The 24,136-nt window shown below is 39.8% G+C and overlaps 1 protein-coding gene across 1 annotated transcript; it reads left to right on the forward strand.

Annotated features, from left to right (window-relative positions):
* Nucleotides 1–16,678, forward strand: nrap (nebulin-related anchoring protein). The gene is made up of 43 exons (XM_067369272.1): nucleotides 1–229; nucleotides 471–565; nucleotides 727–814; nucleotides 1,913–2,017; nucleotides 2,110–2,214; nucleotides 2,353–2,457; nucleotides 2,561–2,668; nucleotides 2,756–2,860; nucleotides 2,948–3,055; nucleotides 3,128–3,235; nucleotides 3,313–3,420; nucleotides 3,912–4,028; nucleotides 4,568–4,672; nucleotides 4,784–4,891; nucleotides 4,987–5,100; nucleotides 5,285–5,383; nucleotides 5,476–5,580; nucleotides 5,696–5,803; nucleotides 5,890–5,997; nucleotides 6,130–6,327; nucleotides 6,419–6,523; nucleotides 6,656–6,754; nucleotides 6,847–6,951; nucleotides 7,061–7,168; nucleotides 7,268–7,579; nucleotides 7,664–7,768; nucleotides 8,841–8,939; nucleotides 9,045–9,149; nucleotides 9,262–9,369; nucleotides 9,449–9,562; nucleotides 9,649–9,846; nucleotides 9,955–10,059; nucleotides 10,995–11,093; nucleotides 11,176–11,280; nucleotides 11,453–11,560; nucleotides 11,726–12,037; nucleotides 12,155–12,259; nucleotides 12,704–12,802; nucleotides 12,894–12,998; nucleotides 13,817–13,924; nucleotides 14,031–14,342; nucleotides 14,559–14,711; nucleotides 15,787–16,678. The coding sequence occupies exons 1-43, from the start codon at nucleotides 158–160 to the stop codon at nucleotides 16,132–16,134; spliced, it is 5,586 nt and encodes a 1,861-aa protein (XP_067225373.1). The 5' UTR covers nucleotides 1–157; the 3' UTR covers nucleotides 16,135–16,678.
* The last annotated feature ends 7,458 nt before the right edge of the window (nucleotides 16,679–24,136 follow it).

Raw genomic sequence — 24,136 nt, forward strand, 5'->3', positions numbered from 1 at the left:
TCTCTGTCAGAGAGCAGATCTAAGTTTAACACAGGACAGAGACTGAGACACAAGTGGGAACAAGGGACTGTCTGGGAAGCCTTGCTTTCCTCTACTGACTGTTTGTACAAGTTGTTTTTATATTTCTTTGGAGTTGTCATCTTAATTGGATAAAAATATGAATGTTCAAAAGTGTGCCAGGTGCGGGGTTGTGGTGTACCCAGCGGAGAAGATCAATCTTATTGGTCAGGTAAGGCTTTACTACATGTCTCAAAGCTCATACAAATTAAAACCATAGTCTATAGATCATCATAATGTGACGATGTATTTTTAAGTCAAGTCTATCCATGTTTTCTAAGATGTAAGCAAGTCTACATTGGACCAATTAAATTGGACAGATTTTCAGAAGGAGGAATTGTATTCAGTTATTTTCAAAGTACACATTTCATTTTCTCATGCTCTGCATGAAATGTTCCTCTTTTCTCTTTCAGAACTGGCACAAATCATGTTTTCACTGTGAGGTCTGTAAGATGGTTCTGACTGCCAATAATTTTGTCAGCCATCAGAAAAGGCCATACTGCCAAGTGTAAGTTTTTGAGTAATTTTTGGCTCGAATCTCATTTTTTATTAAAAATAAAGGCTCAAGTGTTCCAATAAATCAGCATTATTATGGCTGAAGGCATAATTTGTACAATTTGGCACTTTAAATTGTTAAATATAAAATTATTTGTCTCTCATATTTCATAGGCATAATCCAAAGAACAACACTTTTACAAGTGTTTATGAGACACCAGTCAACATCAATGCCAAGAAGCAATCTGCTGCAGTCAGTGAGGTGAGGTTTTGTTTACGTCACAGACAACACAATACATTACCAAACTTTATTTAAGTTTTAAATACTGTACATCTTAGAGAGAAAAGCTGAGGTTATAAAAATTAATTTGATAAAAAATCAAGTCATATTTTGGTTTTCTGTAACATTATTTAAGGGAGTACAAGTGTAAAGTTTACAAGTTAATGCTGTGAAAATTGAGATGTATTTTTATATAGGATATATTAAATATTAAGTAAGGCGTAATGTACAGTAGACCCCTTCAATGTGATTTATTTTGGGATAATGACCAGATGACATCCCACTTATAAAACTTCTTAACAAATAAATTAATAAATAGTTAAATAAGATCTGAGTTGAAATTATTTTATTAGTTTACTTATGGAGACTTTGAAAATACTTGAGTTTAGAAATTTGAGCTCATTAACCGCTTTAAAACACAGGTATGCGGAAAGTAAAATATTTTAAATGATAAATAAATGAAAAATCATACAGATTCAGAGAAACAGTTGGGCTTTTTAGGCTGCCTGGTGCTAGTGGTGCTCAGTGTATTTACTGTCTGGATCTTGCTAAATTTACAAGCAAAAGGTATTTAAAGAATTGAATATGGGTCATTTTGCTTGTAATACCCCCTATATGAGCTGGGTTAAAGTGCTGTTTTTAGGAGAGCTCAAAGGCCTTGGTGACTCTACTGGTTTGGAATGAGAACTACATCTCTCCAGTTATTTCTGTGGTGTGACATGATACTCTTCTCTGGCCTTCTTTATGTATTTGCTGTTTAAATTTATACCACATGAACATAGCCCACCTCTCCTCCTTTCTTGCTTCCTTTCCCTCTCTCTCTTTCTCTGAATCTCTCTCTGTGGGATCCCCAGCTGCCCCTGTCTGTCACTGCGATGGTCTCAGAGTGACTAAGTGCAAACCACCATACTTCCATTTCACATGTATAATTTCATTTCATCACCAAAAAATTATCAAAAGACAGTGTGGAAAAATAGCACTCACTAGACCCACTGATGTTGCATATCTTTTAATATGACTTTGCTTGTGCCTATAGGAAGCTCACTGATAGCTCCATGTTTATATCACTCTGGTTTTTAGAATAAATATAGAGAAGAAGGGGAGCGTTTTATGTCAACTTTCCATTATGACATGAGATCGAAAGAAATCGAGCAAGCTCGTAAGGCCAGCCAGCTTGCCAGTCAGGTGAGTAAACAATAAATAAATACTGTTTAATACTGTCTAAGTTTAGTCGTGGACTTCAACATGTGACTGGTTTCTAATCTTTCTAAAAGCAGCAAGGTTACCAAACTGAATTTGTAGGCCAACAGTCATTTTACTCAGGCAGCGTTACCAGCCAGGAAATCGTACGTGTGACCCAGGCACAGAAGACCATTAGTGACGTGAGTGATCTGATTCAGACTCAAAAGGGCAAATGCTTTGAAAAATGAGGCTCTTTCTATTTTTTGCTGCTTCAATAAATGGATAAATAATGATGATGTATTACTAAGAGTGACCTGACGTGGTAATTGGGGCTGCAGGTGGAATACAAACGAGGCCATGAAGAGCGTGTGACGCAATTTACCTCTGTAGCAGACACACCTGAGATGTTGCATGCCAAGACTGGAGTCTCATTGGCCAGTGATGTAAGGACAAATTTCAAAAAAAAAAAAAAAAATTCAAGAATCTTTACACCACTTTTGTGAGCATAAAAGTTTCTTACCTGTGATGTGTTATGTTGATTTACAGGTGAAATACACAGAAGAATATGAGCAATCTAAAGGAAAGGGCAGTTTTCCAGCCATGATCACTCCAGGATATGAAATGGCAAAGAAAGCCAATACACTGGCTAGCAATGTAAGCAAAACAGTTTTGTTACAAAAAGTGCAGTTTCTTTCCTACCAGGTTCAGTATTGATTTATTATTCCTTGTTTTTTTATTTAGTTGGAGTATAAGAAAGGCCATGAAGAACGAGTGTCAAAGTACACCACTGTGACGGATACTCCTGACGTACTTCTAGCTAAAAATCAAGGGAAGATTGTCAGTGATGTAAGAGAATAGAATCTTGAAAATTCTTTGTGTCTGTCTGAATACTCTCCATATATCCTAATTCGGTGTCTCCTTCAATGAAAACAGTATGTCTACACTGAGGGCTATGAACAGCAGAGAGGCAAAGGCAGTTTTCCTGCCCACTTCACTCCTGGATACCAGGTGGCCAAAAAAGCAGGCGAGATGGCCAGCAAAGTAAGTGTCCAAATGTGTTATTGCATGTAAATCCTGCGTGATAGATGTAAAATCAGTGTTGTTTTTGTGCAGGTGAAATATCAACAGAAATATGAGCAGGAGATTAAGGGCAAGGCCAGCACTGATGCTGGGGCTGCAGAGTTTGCTCTGGCCAAAGAGAATGCAGAACACTTCAGTCAGGTGACACAATGCTCTTTTGCACATACAGTGCCTTTGGTTTACATCCTATGTGGACTGAACATCTCTAATTCTTTTAGCATGCCTATACTGAGGAATATGAACAGCAAAGGGGCAAGGGCAGCTTCCCTGCTATGATTACCCCTGGATACCAGATGGCCAAGAGAGCCCATGACATGGCCAGTGATGTGAGTATCAGCACTGCTGAATTGTTCTGTCATTTTAATGTTTCAGTGTGAATTTAACCCGTCTGTTCCCATCAGGGTAATTATCATTAAATAAAAAAAATTGTTAATTGAAATAAAACTGCTATAAATTAAAATATAAATATTAGAAATGTAGAAATGTTGCCTTGTCAACTAACTGAAATAAGTTTAAGTTGAAGAACTATAATAGTATATAGATAATACTAAAATTACACTGAAATATTTTGTCAACTTGGCCTGTCATCACTGAGTGGAATATGCACATTCCTCCCCTGACTCCCACCAAGAATCCAGTGTTGTCACTTTAGAGGCATCAAAAGACATATTTAGACATACTGACTGTCTAAATGACTGATTGTGTATGTTCTCTCATGTCGCAGGAATTCATCCTGACAGATCTGGCATCCTGTAGACTAGGTATTGTTGTGTTTGAACACCTTCCTTACCCTTCTCTCTCCATTTTTAACCTGCAGCTGAAATACAAGAAGGATTTGAACAAGATGAAGGGATCTTCTGCATACCACACTTTAAACACTGAGGATAACCTCACTCTGAAGAGTCAGCGCAAGATCAACAAGCTTATGAGCGAGGTGAGAACCTTATGCCCTTGGTCCATTGCCTAAATAAGGTACATGAGAATAGATGGAGGGAATTTTAATTTGAATAGACACTTACTATCTCCTGTTAAAATGTTTAGCAACAGCCTTGATTAGTTAGCTGTAGATTTGTAACATTTTAGGATGCACAAGTGCTAAGAGAGAAAAAGAGGATCAGTGAACTCATCTGTCATCGGCTTAGCCAGACATAACGTCTCCACACCTGCATTCCCTACATCCCATGAGCCCTCCTACTGAGCCCAGCCACCCACAGACATAAACAAAGAGAACACACAAGCCCAGGGGCCACATCATCATTCTATTTTGATCAGTGTATCTTTCTGCATGCCATAGTGTATACCTGATGATGCCATAAACAATACTGCATACTCATCTGACCCTGATTTACAAGCAAATGTCAAAAGGGCACATGGTTTTCTTTATGCAGTGCATAAAGTTCATCACAAGTGATAAAGACTTAAAATTCCACAATATCATTGCCTACGTGACCCAGACACCATCCCATGATACAGGTTGAATACAGGAAGGACCTTGAGAATACAAAAGGCCACAGCATCAACTACTGTGAGACGCCACAGTTCAAGAATGTGTCAAAGATCGCCAAGTATACCAGTGATGTGAGTGCCACATCAGTTACTGCTATATCCAAAGAATGACAGCATATTCTATATTTAAGGTGTTACTATGCTGTGCAGTCATATGCAAGCTCATTCACTCTGTGATTGCAGAATAAATATAAAGAGAATTACACCAATCACATGAAGGGGCACTATGAAGGGGGTGGCATCGACAAGAAGACCATGCATGCCATGAATGTCAGAAAGCTTGCCAGTGATGTAAGAAAAAATATTTTTTTCCCCATATTATCTCTCCTATTTTTCCAAACATAGTGCAGTGTGTTTACATATTCTCTAATAACATCTGATTTCAGATTTCCTACAAATCAGAATATGAGCAGGAGAAGAATGTGCAGGGTGAGTACAACTATCCAGCCACCATCACCCCATCCTATCAGTCACAGAAAAAACTGGAGCCGCTCAAAGATGTAAGTCTGTCATTCTTGTTGCAACTATAAACTTAAACCTCCAGTATTGGCTCTTCTGCCATGAACTTGTCTTCATTAATTATGCCATCCTTAATTGCTTAAACAGCTTTAGCCTTACAAATTAGCTTCACGCTTGTAAACATGCAAGCTAATCTAAATGGATGTCCTTTTTTCCCCCACACAGAAAAACTACAGACAGCATATCGACAAGCTGAAATTCAGCCAGGTTACAGACACTCCTGAAATTGTGCAAGCCAGAATCAATGCTCACCAGCTTAGTGATGTAAGCATCAATTGTCTTTTTTATGTGCTTAAGTGAATTTAATATAACGTATCTACAGTTAAGCCTCACATATAATCTCTCTCTCATTAAAGCTGAACTACAAAGCCAACTATGAGAAAACAAAGACACAGTATACATTATCTCAAGATACACCAGAACTTAAGAAGGCCAGAGTCAATGCAGAACTTGTCAGTGATGTAAGGCTATGCCCACACATTCCAGAGCCTTGGCACATTGCTTGTCATCCATATATATATATAGTTCACCAGTGTTGACTGCATTGTTAAGCACGTTCTTTCTGCACGTTCACAGATAAAATACAAAGAAAACTGGGAGAAGAACAAATCTAAAGCATGTGATATTGGCCTGGATACACTGACACTCAAAGCTGCCAAAGCCTCTCGAGACCTGGCTAGTGATGTAAGAATCAAATGTTCAATGTTTAAATGTAAAACTTCATTAAATTTCTTTTCTTGGGTTGATTTGATTTCTTCTTGGCCGTACAGATCAAGTATAAGGAGGCATATACAAAGAACAAGGACAAAGCCATTGGAATGGATGTGAGTGACTCTAAAACACTTCACTCCCTTCAGGTGGCCAAGCTTAGCAGTGAGGTAAGCCTGAGTAGCCAGAGTCAGGTTAAGTTAAACAAAACTGTATTTTCCCATTAACATGAGAGCTCAATGTAAGATTCTTCAAATACTATTAAGCCTAAACAAAAAAACAATCCAATTTCTTTGCTATAGGTCGCTTATAAAAAGGGATCTAAGGAGACTCAATCCAATTTCCACCTTCCTCTGGATATGGTGAACCTTAGTCATGCTAAAAAGGCTCAGGCCCTGGCGAGTGATTTGGACTACAGGAAGAAGTTACACGAATATACCGTCCTGCCTGATGACATGAAAGTGCAGCAAGCTAAGAAAGCTTACCAAATGCAGAGTGATGTAAGAAGACGAAGCATGTCTATATGCAAGGAAACACATAATGTGCATTCAATTATGCATGCTAAATGGATAATTGGTTTGTCTCTTTTAGAACCAGTACCGATCAGACCTGAACTGGATGAAAGGAGTCGGATGGGAGGCTGATGGCTGCCTGGATGTGGAACAAGCCAAGAAGGCAGGAGAACTACTCAGTGAGGTTGGTGATTACAAAATGTGTATTCCCTACTGATTAGACTCACATCGCCGGTGACCGGTATTTCCCTAGGCTTTTAAACTTTAAAAAATATCCTGTTAAATTTATCCTGCTGCATTTTCCACCTCTCTACAGAAAAAGTATCGCCAGAAGGTGGACCGTGTGAAATTCACTCAAGTGGCAGACACTCCTTCCATCATTCATGCCAAGAAGAGCCAGGAACTACAGAGTGGCGTAAGATATGATCAATCCGATATATTATATCTCCTCAGTGGACATTTAACTGGAGTCCTATCTGAGATTGGTTGGTGTTTTCTCATCCTCAGCTGGCGTACAAGGCAGGCACTGAGCAGACAATGCACCAGTACACTATGAGCAAAGATGAGCCTCTCTTCAAGCAAGCCAAAGCTAATGCAGAGCTTCTCAGTGGGGTATGAACTGAATCACATGAACCTGTACTTATGTTGCACCAATAACCTGCACAAGAACTAACAACCCACCGCCTGCTTTTAATCAACACATTACATTGATGATTTTCAGAAAACTTATAAGAGTAGTTGGGAGGAGCAGAGAGGGAAGGGTTTTGAGCTTGGAATGGACACGATTTCGATTCTCGCAGCCAAAGCAACAAGAGATCTCGCCAGTGATGTGAGTGACCAAACACTCTACTGATACACATGACTCGCTTAGCACTCAACTAGACACTGAAATCTTATAATCTTATCTCCTGATATTCCGTTTATGTAGGTGAAGTACAAGCAAGAATATGAAATGACAAAAGGCAAGATGATTGGTGTGAAGACTGTATCAGGTGATTCTCAGATGGCCCATTCGGCCCTGGCCACCAAACTCCAGAGTGACCTCAACTACAAGAAAGATTATGAAGACAGCAAGACCAAATACAATTCCTCACTCGATATGATGACCCTCACCCATGCCAAGAAAGCCCAGGAACTGGCCACTGAACAAAACTACAAAACCTTCCTACACAAATACACCATCCTGCCAAGTGATATGAAACTGGAATGGGCCAAGAAAGCCTACGGCCTACAGAGTGATGTAAGATCCCAGCATTCACTTTAATGACTTGTAAAGCCAATGAATTCTAAAGCTAAATGCAACAAAACTTTGTTTTCTTCACAGAAAAAGTATCGCTCTGACCTGAACTGGATGAAAGGGGTGGGATGGGAGACCACTGGATCACTTGATATACAACAGGCCAGAAAAGCTACAGATTTAGCCAGCGAGGTACAGATCAACCTCTCATTAACATGACCAACCATACACACTAAATGTCAAAGTTTTTCTCTTAAAATCAGAATCTCCCTTAAGGGAGTCACTAGATTCCTAGGTCATCTGCAGCACCTTCTGAAAATTTAAAGCGTACATTACCACTTGGAGAGCAGTTATGTAATGCTTGCATAGCAAATAGCTTAAGGTTATATTTAGCAGATAGGAATAGGAATAGGAATTAACTATTTCCTCAGTTCATCAGAACCTTGTATAGTTAATTGTCTCAGCAAACATGGCTGAGAACTATATTAAATATTAGGCCTATATTTTATTAATAATTTATTTTTTAGGTTATTATGCATTCAGAAATGTGACATTGTCGACTAAAAGAGTATTTTGCTAAAGAAGAGTTATTTTAATAAATAATATTTTTGTATAAATAATAATGTAAACTGAAGGTTTTAAGATTTTGAAAAATGTAAAACAGAGAAACATTATGATGTCAAGTGCTGCTGTTAGGCTGACATCCATGACTGTTAGTATATGCACTCACTTCACTTTGAGTATAGATGTTAAACTCAGCTAAAATAAAAAAGCACATGCCTGGGGGTGAACACTTAAATTATGCATGTGTTAAAGGTATTATGAAATGATTGAAGCAAATCGTCCTTGAAATGAGACCTTGAGGGCTATACACCCAACAGACAGTCAAGACAATGAATTCAAAACACACTCTGGTAACACTTTACAATAAGGTCTCATTTGTTAACATTAGGTAATGCATTAACTAACATGAACTAACAATGAGCAATACATTTTGTTACAGTATTTATTAATCTTTGTTAAAGTTAGTTAATAAAAATACAATTGTTCATTGTTAGTTCACAGTGCATAAACTAATGTTAACAAGTACAACATTTGATTTTAATAATGTATTGGTAAAAGTTGAAATGAACATTAACTAAGATTGCTGTAGAAGTATTGTTCATTCTTAGTTCATGATAACTAAAGTAGTTATTGTAAAGTGTTTTTTCTCCCAGCACTGAAAGTGAATATTAATCTTTGCCATGACCTGTGTATGTTCCAGAAAAAGTACAGACAGAATGTGAGTGCTCTGAAGTTCACCAGCGTGGAGGATACCCCAGAGATGGTCCAGGCCAAAATCAGCACCAAACTGGTTCTTGATGTATGTCTTTTCTATGAATCAGTATTTTAATCTATGAATTGAATTCTGTAAAAAGAGAGGAGAAAATGTTGCATTTCTTCATGTATGTGATCTTCATGTTGACAGAGATTGTACAGAGAGAAAGGAGAGAACGAAATGCACAAGTACACACTGATTGGAGATATTCCAGAGCATGTGCAGGCCAAGATCAATGCCATGAACATCAGTGATGTAAGAATCCATTATACACATTGCTGTTTCTATTTCAAAAGCTATTAAACACATGCACAAACAATTGAAATTCCACATTAAATTGTTAAAAGTAAAATTCTTTTCTATATAGTCACGTTACAAAGAGTCCTGGACAAAGATTAGAGATGGTGGCTACAAGTTGCGCTTGGATGCTATTCCATTCCAAGCAGCCAAATCATCCTCAGAAATCCTCAGTGATGTGAGTATTTTGTACACAAAAGGGATCAACTACAGTTTCTGTTTCTGTCTATCTAACTGTATAAAATATTTACCTTCAGCAAAAGTACAAGGCGCAGTTTGAGAAGACAAAAGGGAAGATGATTGGGCTAAAGGGACTACAGGATGACATAAACATGGCTCACTCTGTGCATGCCACAAATATACAAAGCGATGTGAGTATTTCAGCAAGGCTAAAACTGAATGAAGTACCATCAATGTGAGTTTGAGAGGTCATGCTCAAGTGATTCTCTCTCCTTAGCTCAAATACAAAAAGGACTCTTCTAAGGTGCATTCTCAGTTCCATCTGCCAATGGATATGTTGGACGTTCTCCATGCTAAGAAGGCTCAGTCTCTGATCAGTGATCAGGACTACAGACTTACATTACACAAGTACACAACACTGCCCGATGACCTCAAAGTTCAGGCTGCCAAGAGAGCATACGAACTGCAGAGTGAGGTAATGTCAATTCAATGCATTTTCACTAGTATGGTTTCTAATACTCATTGCTCCAAAGAATTCCTCTGAAAGTCGAGTGCTCTTGAACACATTGTGTTTAAAAAACAGAAAATCTACCGCTCTGATCTGAACTACCTCCGTGGTGCTGCCTGGATTGCCACTGGTGCCTTACAGATTGAGGGATCCAAACGGGCCACAGATCTAATCAGTGAGGTATGAATGAATTTAAATTTCAACACTTTGTTCCAGCATAGTCGTCTGCACTGTTGTTCAAAAGTTTGGGCTCATTAAGATTTGTTTTAAAGAAATTAATACTTTTACTTAGCATGGATGCATTAAATTGATAAAAAATGACATTTAAAATGTTTACATTGTTACAAAAAAAAGTTAACACTTTATTTTTATGGTCCCATTTAGACCTTTTGTTGACTATAAGTGATGTTGGACCTAAAGTACATGTCAACTAACTCTCATTAGAGTATTAGTAGAATATAAGTAGACTGTCTGCTTAATATCTGCCAACACTTTATTTTGATGATCCCCAAATGTACATTCTACTGACTTTGTAGTTCCAAAGTATCTTTGGAAGTGCATGTCAGCTTTTCTACTAATCCTACCCCTGCTCCTAAAAGTCTACTAATACTTAACTAATACCCTAATGAGAGTTAGTTGACATGTAGGTGCAATGTTACTTGCAGTCAACAGAATGTCTAAAGGGGACCATCAAAATAACCCTAATGCTTTTGAAATTTCTATTCAAAAAGTATCATGTTTTTCACAAAAATTTTAAGCAGTACAATTGTTTTTAACATTGATAATAATAAGAAATGCTTCTTGAGCACCAACAGCATATTCAAATGATTTCTGAAGGATCATTTGTCACTGAAGACTGGAGTAATGATGCTTTTCCATTACATAAATTACATTTTAAAATATATTAAAATAGAAAACAGTTATTTTAAATTGTAATAGTACTTCACAATGTTACTGTTTTTTTTTTTTTACTGCGTTTTGATTAAATAAATGCAGCCTTGGTGAGCGTAAGAGATTTTAAACATTAAAATATTGTACCATATCCAATCTTTTGAATGGTAGTGTACATATTTTTAATTCACATTATATATTAATTTATTTATTTTCCCTAACAGAAAAAGTATCGTCAGCAACCCTACTCTTTTAAACACACATCTGTCACGGATTCTCCGGATATTGTGCATGCTAAGGCCAGTAACAAGATCACTAATGAGGTAGGAGGACATGCAATATTGCCTCTACAATGATTTGCAGAAAAAGAGGGATTATAATGTCTTGTGGTCTGAAATTATTTAGCGCTTGTACAAAGAAAAGGGAGAGAACTTCAGGCACAACTACACCATTACTGCTGAGAGACCTGAAATCACCCAGGCCAAGATTAACGCTGCTAACTTCAGTGATGTAAGATGAGCCTTCCAAGTCTATTTTTGTGTTTATGGATATTGCTACATTATAAAATCCACTGTTCTTAACTTAAGTTGATAATTCATTTTAAAAATATTCTAAAAGGGGAATTTATTCAAATGAACTTGCATGCGAGACCAAAGTTTTAACATTTTCTGTTTTATTTCAGGTTAAGTACAAGGAGTCATGGCATGTGCTAAGAGCTCAGGGTTATAAACTCACCATGAAGGATATCCCCTTCCAGGCTGCAAAAGCCTCCACCAGCATTGCTAGTGATGTAAGATTACCCTCTCTAAATTTACACACATAAACATTTATGGGCAAAAACAGCACTGATAAACTCATGCATTCATATACAGTACATAAGCAATCATGCTGCCAAGTTTGTGGTAACCAGCATGTACATCAACATTCAGTTGAACATATTCCTTTGCCTTGATAGGTTCAGTACAAGCACAACCATGTATTGGAGAAAGGCAAGCATATCGGAGCTCGTAGCATTCTGGAGGACTCACACCTAATGCACTGCATGGAGATGGGTCGTCTTCACAGTGACCAGCATTATCGCAAAGACGCTCTGTCAACCAGCAGCCAGTATCAGCTGCCTCTAGATATGGTGAACTTGGTTCAAGCCAAGAAAGCCCAGGCCTTAGCCAGCGACCAGGATTATAAGACTCAGATCCACTCTTACACAGTCCTACCTGATGATATAAAGGTGCAGTGGGCCAAAAAGGCATATGACCTGCAGAGCCAGGTGAGAAAGAGTAAGGCCATAAAAGATTAAGAGTTTTGGCTTCATACCATAGAGGAGTGACAGGGCAAAACATTGCAATACAAATATTATAATCTAGTCTTCTTTGTCTTTTCAAAGAATGTATACAAATCAGATCTGAACTTCATGAAGGGAGTGGCTTGGGACTCAGTAGGCGCACCCCAGATGGAGTCTGCAAAGAAAGCCGGAGAGCTCATTAGTGATGTAAGTTGCACTTCAATTCAACAGGAAATAATAAATGACCCTATTTAGTTTCTTAATGCAAGTTCCTGGTCTTATTGTGAATTAATCATACATTCACATAATTCCAAAATGCCTCTGTAACCTAACTTGCTCTTACTCAACCATCTTCACTTTTATGCTGACATCCGTTAGGCCAGACTTCAAACAAGTTATTGGATAATGTTAACTAATAGCAGAATTACTATTTAGCTATTTTAGATTTAGATTCATTCTGGTATGGAATGCCACTTTTCACACTCCAGTAAATTACCTTTTTTTTTTTTTTAAATATCCTGCTTCGCTCATGTGAACACAGAAATAAAATGGGTTGCAAGTGGGGTTTATAGTAGTAATTTTGCTAGCATACTATAATAAAATCAAACATGGTTAGTAATAAATGCTTTGCTTCACCCTTACCCTCTGTAGAAGAAGTACCGTCAGCATCCTGACAGTCTGAAGTTCACTCAAATTGCTGATTCACCAGATATCATCCATGCAAAGAACAGCTACATGCAGTGTAGTGAGGTAAGCTTCACCCAGCATTCTTGCTTCAATGTGTGTGTAGCCAGTGATTGCTTTGGGTGATGTGAATAACAAGACTTTTATCCTGTTTCAGAGGATGTACAAGTCTGGAGACTCTGACTCTATGCACAAATACACATTACCCGCTGATCATCCTGACTTCATCAGAGCAAAGATCAACGCTCAGCAAATTAGCGATGTAAGCTTGCTGTATTTTTGGGTCTCTTACAAGAAGTATCTCAGTATCTCTGAAAGAAGTCTCTTATACTCACTAAGGCTGCATTTATTTGATCAAAAATACAGTAAAACAGTAATATTGTGAAATATTATTACAATTTAAATAACTCTTTTCTGTTTTAATATATTTTTAAATACAAATTTATTCCTGTGATGGCAAAGCTGAATTTCAGCATCATTACTCCAGTTTTTAATGTCACATGATCCTTCAGAAATCATTCTAATATGCTGATTTGGTGCTCAAGAGACATTTATTATAATTATCAATGTTCAAAACAGTTTTTGCTGCATAATATTTTTGTGGAAAACGAGATTTTTGATTAATAGAAAGTTCAAAATAACAGCTTTTATTTAAAATATAAGTCTTTTGTAATATTTAAAAAGTCTATACTGCCATGTTTTATTAACTGAATGTGTCCTTGCTGAATAAAAGTATTTATTTAAAAAAAACATTGATAATAAGAAATGTTTCTTGAGCACCAAAACAGCATATTAGACTGTGTCATGTGACACTGAAGACTGGAGTAATGATGCTGAAAATTCAGTTTTTATCATCCCAGGAATAAGTGACATTTTAAAATATATTAACATAAAAAAAAACATTTAATATTATAATATTTCACAATATTACTGTTTTTACTGTACATTTGATCAAATAAATGCAGACTTGGTGAGCATAAAGGACTTTTTTCAAATACATTAAAAAAGATTTTGAACATTTGAATGATAGTGTACATCCTTTAATATTGTCTATGGTCTTTCTTCTCTTTCACTTTGCAGAAAGTGTATAAAACATCAGGTGAGCAGGTGAAGTCTGCAGGTTACGACCTCAGGTTAGACGCCATTCCCTTCCAGACAGCCAAGGCCTCTAGAGAAATTGCGAGTGATGTAAGTACAAATCAAAATGTCTATATGCCAAACTGTGTACTATTTCACGAAGTAAAACCCAACTTCAGAATTTTTATTTAATATATGGTGTACCATTCCTTCTCAGTTCCGCTATAAGGAGGCATTTGTCAAAGATAAGGGCCATCAGGTGGGCCTCCTCAGCGTTGAGGATGACCCCAAGATGAAACACTCATTGGCTGTAGGGAAGCTCCAGAGCAACAACTTGTACAAGAAGCAGTCCCAGGAGACACGCTCTCAGTTTAAGATCCATGCCGACCAGCCTGATTTCCAGCATGCTAAGAAGAGCCAGGCTATGCTCAGCAACGTCAACTATCGCCAGCATCTCCACGATTACACCTGCGATCCTAACCAGCTCAACGTCAAACACGCTAAACAAGCCTACCAGCTGCAGAGCGATGTAAGAACCGAGTTTTAGGATTATGAAGAATGTTATGAAGAACTGTATTGATGCCATTGTATGCTAATGTCTCTGATGACATGTGGTTGACATGAGACACTTTGCATGTGAAAAAATGACTTGGTGACTTCTTAGATTACATTGTTTTGATAAATGAATTGTTCTTATAGTTGTCCTCACGTAGCAGGTTTAATGGTCCTGACTCTGTGGTTGCAGGTCAACTACAAATCAGATCTGAACTGGATTAAAGGTGCGGGCTGGACCCCACCAGGCTCTCTTAAGGTAGAAATGGCCCGCCGTGCAGCAGAACTAGGCCTTGCTGAAGGAGTAACCACTGATGAGGCTATCGCCCAGTATCAGCAGCTAATGGTGAGACGGAACCATCTACTCTACATCACAATATTACAATATTAGTATCTGAAGATATCTGAATATCTCCTCATAAGTGATCGCTTTGGAACACTCTATGTAGGCAGCAACTCCACAAGCTAAACAAATAGTTAGGATGCTAGCATGTTGCTAACCTAACAGCACAATACTCTATGTTTAAAAATATATACATGACTTTTTTCTCAGAATTGTGAGATAAACTCACAATTGCAAGAAAAAAGTCTGAATTGTGAGTTTATAACACAATTGCAAGTTATAAATTCATAAAAGTATTTTTTCTTCAGAATTTGACTTTATAACTCACAATTGCGTGTTTATATCTCACAATTCTAAGAAAAAAAGAGATATAAACTCGTAATCGCAAGAGAAAAGTCAGAATCTTGAGTTTATATCTCACAATTCTGACTGTTTCTCGCAATTGTGAGTTTATATCTTGCAATTCTGACATTATAACTTGCAATTCTGACTTTATTTCTCGCAATTGTGAGTTTATATCTCGCAATTCTGACATTATAACTCGCAATTCTGACTTTATTTCTCGCAATTGTGAGTTTATATCTCGCAATTCTGACATTATAACTTGCAATTCTGACTTTATTTCTCGCAATTGTGAGTTTATATCTCGCAATTCTGACATTATAACCTGCAATTGCAAGTTTATATCGCAATTCAAAATGTAAACGTCAGAATTGTGATTTATTTAGTGGCGGGGTTTAAGCAGACTAAATGATTGGAAAAGTCCTGCATACATCACCGGAGAGAAGATTAAAACATATACACACAGATTAATTATTCACAATAAGATCTATTACATACATTTAAAAAATAGATGAAATTTCTTTTCATGTCAGTTTATTTATAAATGTAATTTCTCTTAGCTTATGCATCATCTTGGATACTGAGCTTGTCGTATTGTATTATGGCCTTCAAATGGTAGCGCACTAGGTTTTTGGAACAGAGTAATTGTCATGCTTTTAACATTTTTACCACATTACCAACTTGACTCTATTTCCTCTCCCCCCATAATTCATTTGATCATTTTCTTCTGTCTCAGATGCTCCAGAGACAGCAGGAGTTCCAGGAGCAACAGCAATCCACCGCAGAGCAGACGGAGACCACAAAGGAGTTGCAGCAGCCAGGAGTCAATCCTGATGCTATGGAGATCCTCCACGTCAAGAGGAAGAAGACTATTCACACCACATTCAAGCAGGCCAAGACCACAAAATCCATCACGTCACAGTCTGTTGCTTCCCATTCAACCACAAGTCAGTCTATCACCAACCAGTCCACCAAGAAACAATCCATTATGAGCCAGTCTCATGCTGATGAATCCACCGCAAGACAGATGAGTGAAAACCGGGCCATCACAGATCAAGCTGCTGCAAAGTCAGGAACAATGTAATCTTTCAAAAGTCAGTCTTTTTTTTTTTATTATTATTATTTAATTTATGAGCATCATGTAGATCCTGGTGTTCTCTGATTCTATTTTTAATTTATCCATGAAAGAGGGATATTTATATGAAAGCTATAAGTGAAAAGTGATCTTGAAGATGGTTAAAGTAAGTCCAGACAGTAAAAGATGAAAATCATGGTTGGTTTTCTTTTTAATGAAGGTGATTGTACTTATTATTGTTAAGAAGAAATATCAAACAAAGCTGCAAGTATGGATAATGTATGTAAGAATAAGGGTAAGGGTGAGTTTGATTTTAGAGAAGTGTCATGGCACTGTTTAAGAGTAAGTTCTTCTGGTGGATTTGACAGTTGTCTCTGGTGGTTCTGAAATGGATATGTTATTTGAGTTATTGTATGTCTATATTGTATTGTTTGTCTATCCAGCTGCGCTTTATGAGAAAGCACTGCAACTCTGCTAGCAGAGTTAAAATAGCTGAACTTTAAGTGTGAATTATGACACATGATAATAATAAAAGTTTTTGTTTTCAAATGTCCTTCATAAAACATCTCACTTTTTTTTAACAATCTTGAGCACTAGATGGCAGTCACAGACAGTCTTATTGTGTTGATAGTTGACAGTTTCTTGTGATAAACTTTTATTTGAGGAAGGACTTCTCTGTCTTAGATAGATAGATAGATAGATAGATAGATAGATAGATAGATAGATAGATAGATAGATAGATAGATAGATAGATAGATAGATAGATAGATAGATAGATAGATAGATAGATAGATAGATAGATAGATAGATAGATAGATAGATAGATAGATAGATGGATGGATGGATGGATGGATGGATGGATGGATGGATGGATCACTAATCACTGTACAAGCTGTAAAATAGCAGTTCTCATCCCGGCAGTTTGGAGGAACTGCTCAGCGGGGCATCGCTGACTACTGCTGGGACATAATGAAAATCAGTTTAAGAAAATAAATCATGTTTATTTTCTTGCTTTTCCAATGCAAGTGTTGACCCATAATGCCTAAAGCAGAGGTGCTGAACAACTGTTGTGAAGGAATTGGTGATGTTTAGCCCATAGGGACACTTGCGAAGGCCGATGCGAGTTCACAGCTGAATTCTGGGCATTGGGCTATTGGAAATGGTTACGGGAATCTAGGTGGAAAAACCCTCTCAAAAGAAAAAATAGGTCTATTCACTGCATTTTAGCATTTGTGTTTTCTGGTTAATGCATGATGCATGTTTATTTTAACTTCAAGCATTATTATAGTAATCATATTCATGCAATATACCTCTTGGGATTAGAACTGCTGGGTTTTCTAAATACATCTTTCTAACAGTGATCCTTGATTCCTCCATTGATGTACATTTTGCATGCATATAAAAGCAGGAATATCAAGCGTTTTAAAGACAAAAAAAGCAGCATCCCCTCAATCAAGTTCACTGCTGAGGAAGTGGAGAGCCTGACATCTCTGAAGAAAGCTTTGAGTAATGTGACTGTTTTTCCTAGAGACAAGAACTGGCCACGAGTGGATTTGTGGTCAAAGTGGTAGTAAAATCATCTGTGTGTGTGCAGGCATCATTCCACCCCTCTGTTTAATTTGGTGTCCAGCCTCGGTCCTGCAAACCCCTTTGTTACCCAAGGTTCTTTATGCATCTCACTAGACCTTTAAGAGTGAATTTGTATTGCGTTTGTGCTTACTACTTTAAAAACTCCCAAGTGTGAGTCAGTACAGGGAGCTGGACTGAATTCCGCTAATGCAAACCTGATTGAAAAAGGTTGGCATTATCTCGAACAGCTCACAAAGGCAAATGTGCACTGACGTTTCTGGTATTTCTCTGAAATGAAAGCCTTGATCTGAACTAGTTTAAACAGAAGTTTTATGATATTTCGTGATGGAGATCAATTGCTAAATTCATAACAACCAGTGCAACCCAAGAGCATCAGCCACTTGGCTCTGTCGTTAGTTTGCTTCTGCAAGGAACATAAATGATCCAAAGATCTTAGGAAACACTGCCCTTTGAGTATAGTTTGCACATGTTGTAAATTTCAAGTATACCTTCAAGCTCATTTTGAAACGAAAACACTATGCGCTGTGTATTTTCTATAGCCAGTGAGGGGGGACCAGCGGACACACATAAAGCGTGACATGGTGGCCAGTCACTTCTGTCCAGTTTGAATTGAACCCTGTCCGTTTAAAGAGTGCCACATGGCTTGTATAAAAAAAGCTCAGACTTAATGAGTTGTATTCCACTGGAGTATTGGCTTTCATGAGTCGGCCTTTCCACATGGAAAATAAGGACATTCCTGAGTCTTCTGTGCTGCAACGCAAACTGTCAGAATTAGATCCGTATATGGAAAAATGAACACATGCTCTCTGCCTACCGTAATGCAATACCAGTGATATTTACAGAAGGGGTTCTCAACTAGTGGGTCGCGACCCAAAAATGCGCCACGGGTCTGTTCTGATAGGGTCATGGGGAAAAAATTGTTAGGATAGAAAAATAACCCATCTTTTGTTGATTGTCAAATCGAATTCTACAATATTTTGCTGTGAATTCATCTGTCACTTGGTTTTTACCAAAGCCCAACCAGGCTAATGCTAACAGGTTAGCATGTTGCTTGACATGCTGTTTGTGTCAACCACAATTTGTTTTGTGTGGTAAATTGTGGTAAACATGGAGCTATTTAGCCTGTTCCATAATAATATGTGTAATATTTTGCATGGTTATGCTATTGATTGTAGTATTATTGCATTTCAATACTTAAAATTATACAAATAATTTTAAAGGTATATTTCACTCAATTAAAATTCTGGTATCATTTACTCACCAATGTCAATCCACATCTGCAAGTTTGGAACAACATGAGGGTAAGTAAATTATGACAGCATTTTCATTTTTGGGTGAACTATCCCTTTAAAGGTATGGTAGGCAATTTCGGAGAGGCTAGCAATAGCAAGCTAGCTTTGAAATCATAAAATCTCCCCTTCAGAGAGCTCTCCAAAGCCACGCCTCCTCCAAAACACATGAACTCGCACAGCCTCCAGAGTCTGCAAAGCGCCATGCAACAGCATTAAAGGTGCAGTGTGCACATTTTAGAAGGATCTATTGACAGAAATGCAATATAATATACATAACTATGTCTTCAGTGGTGTATAAAGCCCTTATATAATGAACCGTTATGTTTTTATTACCTTAGAATGAGCCATTTCTATCTACATACACCATGGTTCCCCTTACATGTTAAGTCGCCATTTTGCATCAGCGTGTTTCTACAGTAGCCCTAAACGGACAAACTGCTCTACAGAGCGAGTTTCATCACTATGTTGTTCTTCTTCTTCTTCGTTGGTGTTTTTAGAGGCAGCTTGCATCGTCACTACTTTGAATACGCACTAAGAAGAAATAGTAGTAGTAGTAGTCTTCTGGTTTATTAGAAACAGAGACCGTTCTTTGTTAGAAGTAAGAAGTAACCTCATTTTTGGTCAGCTTTTCTATAATAAACAAATTTAGCACTGTGTTGGGTAAAACCTTAGTCAAAAGCAGTTGGGAACCACTGAGGTGAGACATCAAGTACCACAAAGTGATGTAGCTTAACTTAAAGTACTTGATCCACTAGCGCTTTTATGTATTTACATGGTTGGCTCTTCCTTAATGTCCCATATGTAATGCATTAAAGAGCTCCCGTTCCTTCTATCTCTCTTTCTCTCACGTTTTCTCTGTAGTCTTTGGCAAGAGGGACAGAATAAATAAGAGCATGGAAGAGCCATGGATTTGCCTCTTGGTGCCAGGGCAGGGTGACCTAAGTGTGAAAATGAGAACAGGATGCACGAGAACGGTTGCTATGACAGACCTCTGGGATTCCCAGCAGAGTGAGGTTTTCTTATGAGTTTTTACTGGATACGGTTCCATTGGAAAACCAACCTTTGTAATGGCTGTTAATCATGTGCACAAATAAAACGTGTAACATACTTCACTTTTGCATCATGGTTCCATGACATGACATTTAAAGCTAATTTGATGGCTGCCTGTTTTTGCTCCTGCCTCACTGCAAAGCCCAAGCTCCCAGTTTGTGACGTGTAGGTTCACAGAACCACTGTGGGATCCTGCAGAGAGGGAAATAGGCGTACCGGAGTCATAAAACCGAACCAATCTACTATCGGCCATTTTTCACTGTGAATTTGCTGATAAACCTCATCTTTGTTTAAAGTTGCCGTATTAAAGGCACTTTTTCTAGCAATCAGGAGATTGTGCATTGCAATTGCACCAATCCAAGGTAATCCCATTCATTACCACCACATTGCTTGCTGGGGTCACTTCCCAAAATCTTAAAAAAAAAAAAAAAATAGAACTTAATTGCTAAGTTATTACTCTTGGCTCAAAAACCACGTCTTTCTTCAATAAATTTGCGAGTCCCCCTGGGGTCCAGTTATAGCTTGGTTTGGTGAATTGCATTCTCTCATGAGGTAATAAGAAGCATTAGGCTTGGCAGAGAATGCTGTGGAAAACAGATATCCCATACTGGTAAGTTTTTCCATACTGCGTTTAATGCTATGTACAAGGGTCTACATAAAGTCATGTAACCTTAACCTGCAAACATTAATTAAGTAAGTGATAATGAACTGAGGGGGTTTATTTTGCAATAATGACATGCTGACTGTACATTTTCCTGCTAGGCACCAAATAAATCTAATATGTGGACATGAAATATTGATTTGAGTTAAAATTATTTTATAGTTGTAGCCTACCTGTATATTAATGCAGCATACCATTTACCTCTGAAGAGGGATGTACAGTAGGACCTGGGAATTATGTCACACCCGAGTTAACCACGTTCCAGTGCACAGGTCGAAAAACTAAGAAGGACACATCCAGGCAAACTTTCAGAATGCAAACACCTAAAAAAGCGGTATTTTGCACAGATAATGCAGAAGTATCAGGTCCACAATACAGAGGTTGGAGTTAATTGAGAGACAGACCAGCAGAAGTGCTAATATATTACTTCTGTGCGGCGGCCAGGGCGGGCGAGAGCCGTGAGGGAACGGCGCGAGAGTTAACGAGCGCACCGGCCACGGAGAAGCTCCGGGAGCATAAAAGGAGGAGCAACGACAGTGGAGGACAAGAGAGGATCAGGCCTGGATATTATTTTATGTTTTATTATGTTTGTGTGGCCGACAGACGTCCGCGAGGGTCTGCTGGCATTACTTTCGTTTTGTTCTTTGTTATTATTTTGAATTAAAGTTCCCTTTCGTGGGAACTATCGACGCTACGTCGGATGACGTGATGGGAACCCTCTGTATTTTTGTGTTCGTGAAGCACCTCTGTATCCAACCAATGAAAAGACGCGACGTCAGAGGCGGGTGACGTCACGGATCAGGAAGCTATAAAGCACACCTGAACACAAAGCACGCCAGCTTCTGTTGTCTTCAGCAAGCGTTCTCTGTATCTTGTCTGTCTTATTTATTGTTGTCTGTCTGATATATATATATACATATTCACACAGTGATCTCTTCGTCCGAGGACAAGAGTTTCAAAGCACAAAAATAAGACAAAAAGCATTATGGCGGAAAAGCAGCAACAGTTTAAAAAGTGTACTCCTCCTTGTCCACGCTACATAGTGACAGGAGATTCACACGACATGTGTGTGAAATGCCTGGGGGTTGAGCATGCACAGGCGGCTCTCGAGGGAGCCGTCTGTGTACACTGCGATCAGCTCACCCTCAGAGTGCTGCGATCTCGCCGGGCGCTCTTTGAGGAGGGCGCCGAGGCGAGTGTTCCCCGCGGGTCTGGTCCCGCTGTTGCCGAGGCACAGCGAAGGCTGCAGTCGTGGGGTTCACAGATGGATCTAGCAGAGGGGGAAGAGACGGGCACTGCCCTATCGCTTCCCTTACCTGCTAGACCCAGTGTCTCTTCTTTGGTGGCGGAAGCACGCGTAGCGGTTTCTTCCCCCCGAAGAGAGGCACCGATGCTTAACATATCTTCCTCCGAGGAGGTTGATGTGGAGAGCGTCGATGAGGAACCGCCATCCTCATCCCCTGCTTATGAGGAGCTATTAGAGGTAGTGACCAGGGCAGTAGAAAAGTTAAAAATCGACTGGCCCGCGGAAAAAGCTGAAAATAAACCAAAAAGTAAGCTTGATGAAAGATTTCTTCCCGCGCGGTCACTACCTCAGCGCCGGGGTCTGCCGTTTTTTCCCGACCTCCACACCGAGGTGTCGAGGTCGTGGAAGAGGCCAGTACAATACAGACTGTACAGCCCGCAGACGTCACTATATAGCAATATAGTTGGGCTGAAACGTCACGGCTATGGGGCGATGCCTCGGGTCGAGGAGACGCTCGCGAGCCATCTCTCACCCGAGCCCACATCGTCCCTTAAGACCCCGATGCTGCCCACCAAGCCCCTAAAGACAACTTCCAGCTTGGTGGGCAAGGCTTATTCGGCGGCAGGTCAGGCGGCGGCATGCCTTCATACCATGTCTATCTTACAGGCATACCAAGCCGACCTGCTGGGGGAAATTGATGACACTGGGGAAGCGTCCTTTGAGGCTATTCACGAGCTCAGAAAGGCAACAGATTTAGCTCTCCGGGCCACCAAGGAGACGGCCAAATCCATCGGCCGCTCTATGGCAGCCCTGGTGGCCACGGAGAGGCATCTCTGGCTCAACCTCTCAGACATCAAGGAGAGAGATAAAAATGTTCTCATGGACGCGCCGCTGTCTCCTGATGGCCTGTTCGGCGACGCAGTGTCAACTGTCGTCGACAGGTTTCAGGAGACACGAAAGCAGACAGCGGCATTTTCTAAAATTATTCCCCGCCGCTCTCATCCCCCGAGGCTGCTGGGCGGGAGCAGCCTCGGCCGACAGCCAGCTCCTCAGCACACAGGGTGCAACAAAGAGCCAGTGTCGCCTCCCGCGCTCCCCCACAAAGATTTGGGGGGCCGGGGCGGGTGGCACAGGCGAAGCCTTCCGGAGGTAGGACGGATCTGAGGACCGTCATTATCTCCCGGAAGGCTTCAAAGAAGAGGTCCTGACCTTTATAGTGCAGGATCTCTCGAGGGCAGCCCCCTCCGGGGGGATTCGGATATCGGGTCCCTCCCGGTGCCCTCAGGGGACCGTCCTGTCAACCCTGCCACCCAGCGTGCGTCAGGGCACAGCGGTCTCCGCCGATCCTCCGAGGAGGGTTGGCCAGCACGTGATTCGCCTGTCTGCCGGTGCGCCGCGTCAGATGGACGAGCCAAGTGCTCAAAAAACACCAGAGACCAGTCTCGAGAGACTGGTTCCCTTAGTAGAATATTTGGAAGAGTGGAAAAATCTCCCGAATGTTTCGAAGTGGGTGCTGCTCATGGTAGAACAGGGCTACAGAATTCAGTTCGGTTCACGACCGCCCAAGTTCAATGGGGTGCTTCCTACGGTGGTAACCCCAGAGCAGTCTCTGGTGATGGAGCAAGAAGTAACGACGCTTTTGCAAAAAGGGGCTATAGAAAGGGTTTCCCCTCCCAGCAAAATGTCGGGCTTTTACAGCCGCTACTTCATTGTTCCGAAGAAGGATGGAGGGTTGCGTCCGATCATAGATTTACGTGTGTTAAATCGATCAGTAAGGAAGTTGAAGTTCAAAATGCTTACACTCAGACAGATCATCCCTCAGATCAGGTCCGAGGACTGGTTTGTAGCGATAGATCTGAAAGACGCATACTTTCATGTATCCATCCATCCTTCACACAGGAAGTTCCTCAGGTTTGCTTTCGGGGGCGAAGCTTACCAATACAGGGTTCTTCCGTTCGGCCTATCCCTCTCACCCCGCACGTTCACGAAGTGCGTGGATGCAGCGCTGGCTCCGCTGAGACTCCAGTGCATCCGCGTGCTGAACTATATCGACGATTGGTTGATACTAGCTCAAACAGAACAATTGGCAGTTCAACATCGAGATGTTGTTCTGTCGCACATGAAAAGGCTTGGGCTGAGGCTCAACGCCAAAAAGAGTGTGCTGGTCCCAAG

The sequence above is a fragment of the Chanodichthys erythropterus genome, chromosome 19 (genome assembly GCF_024489055.1).
Source record: "Chanodichthys erythropterus isolate Z2021 chromosome 19, ASM2448905v1, whole genome shotgun sequence".
Taxonomy (NCBI): Eukaryota; Metazoa; Chordata; class Actinopteri; order Cypriniformes; family Xenocyprididae; genus Chanodichthys; species Chanodichthys erythropterus.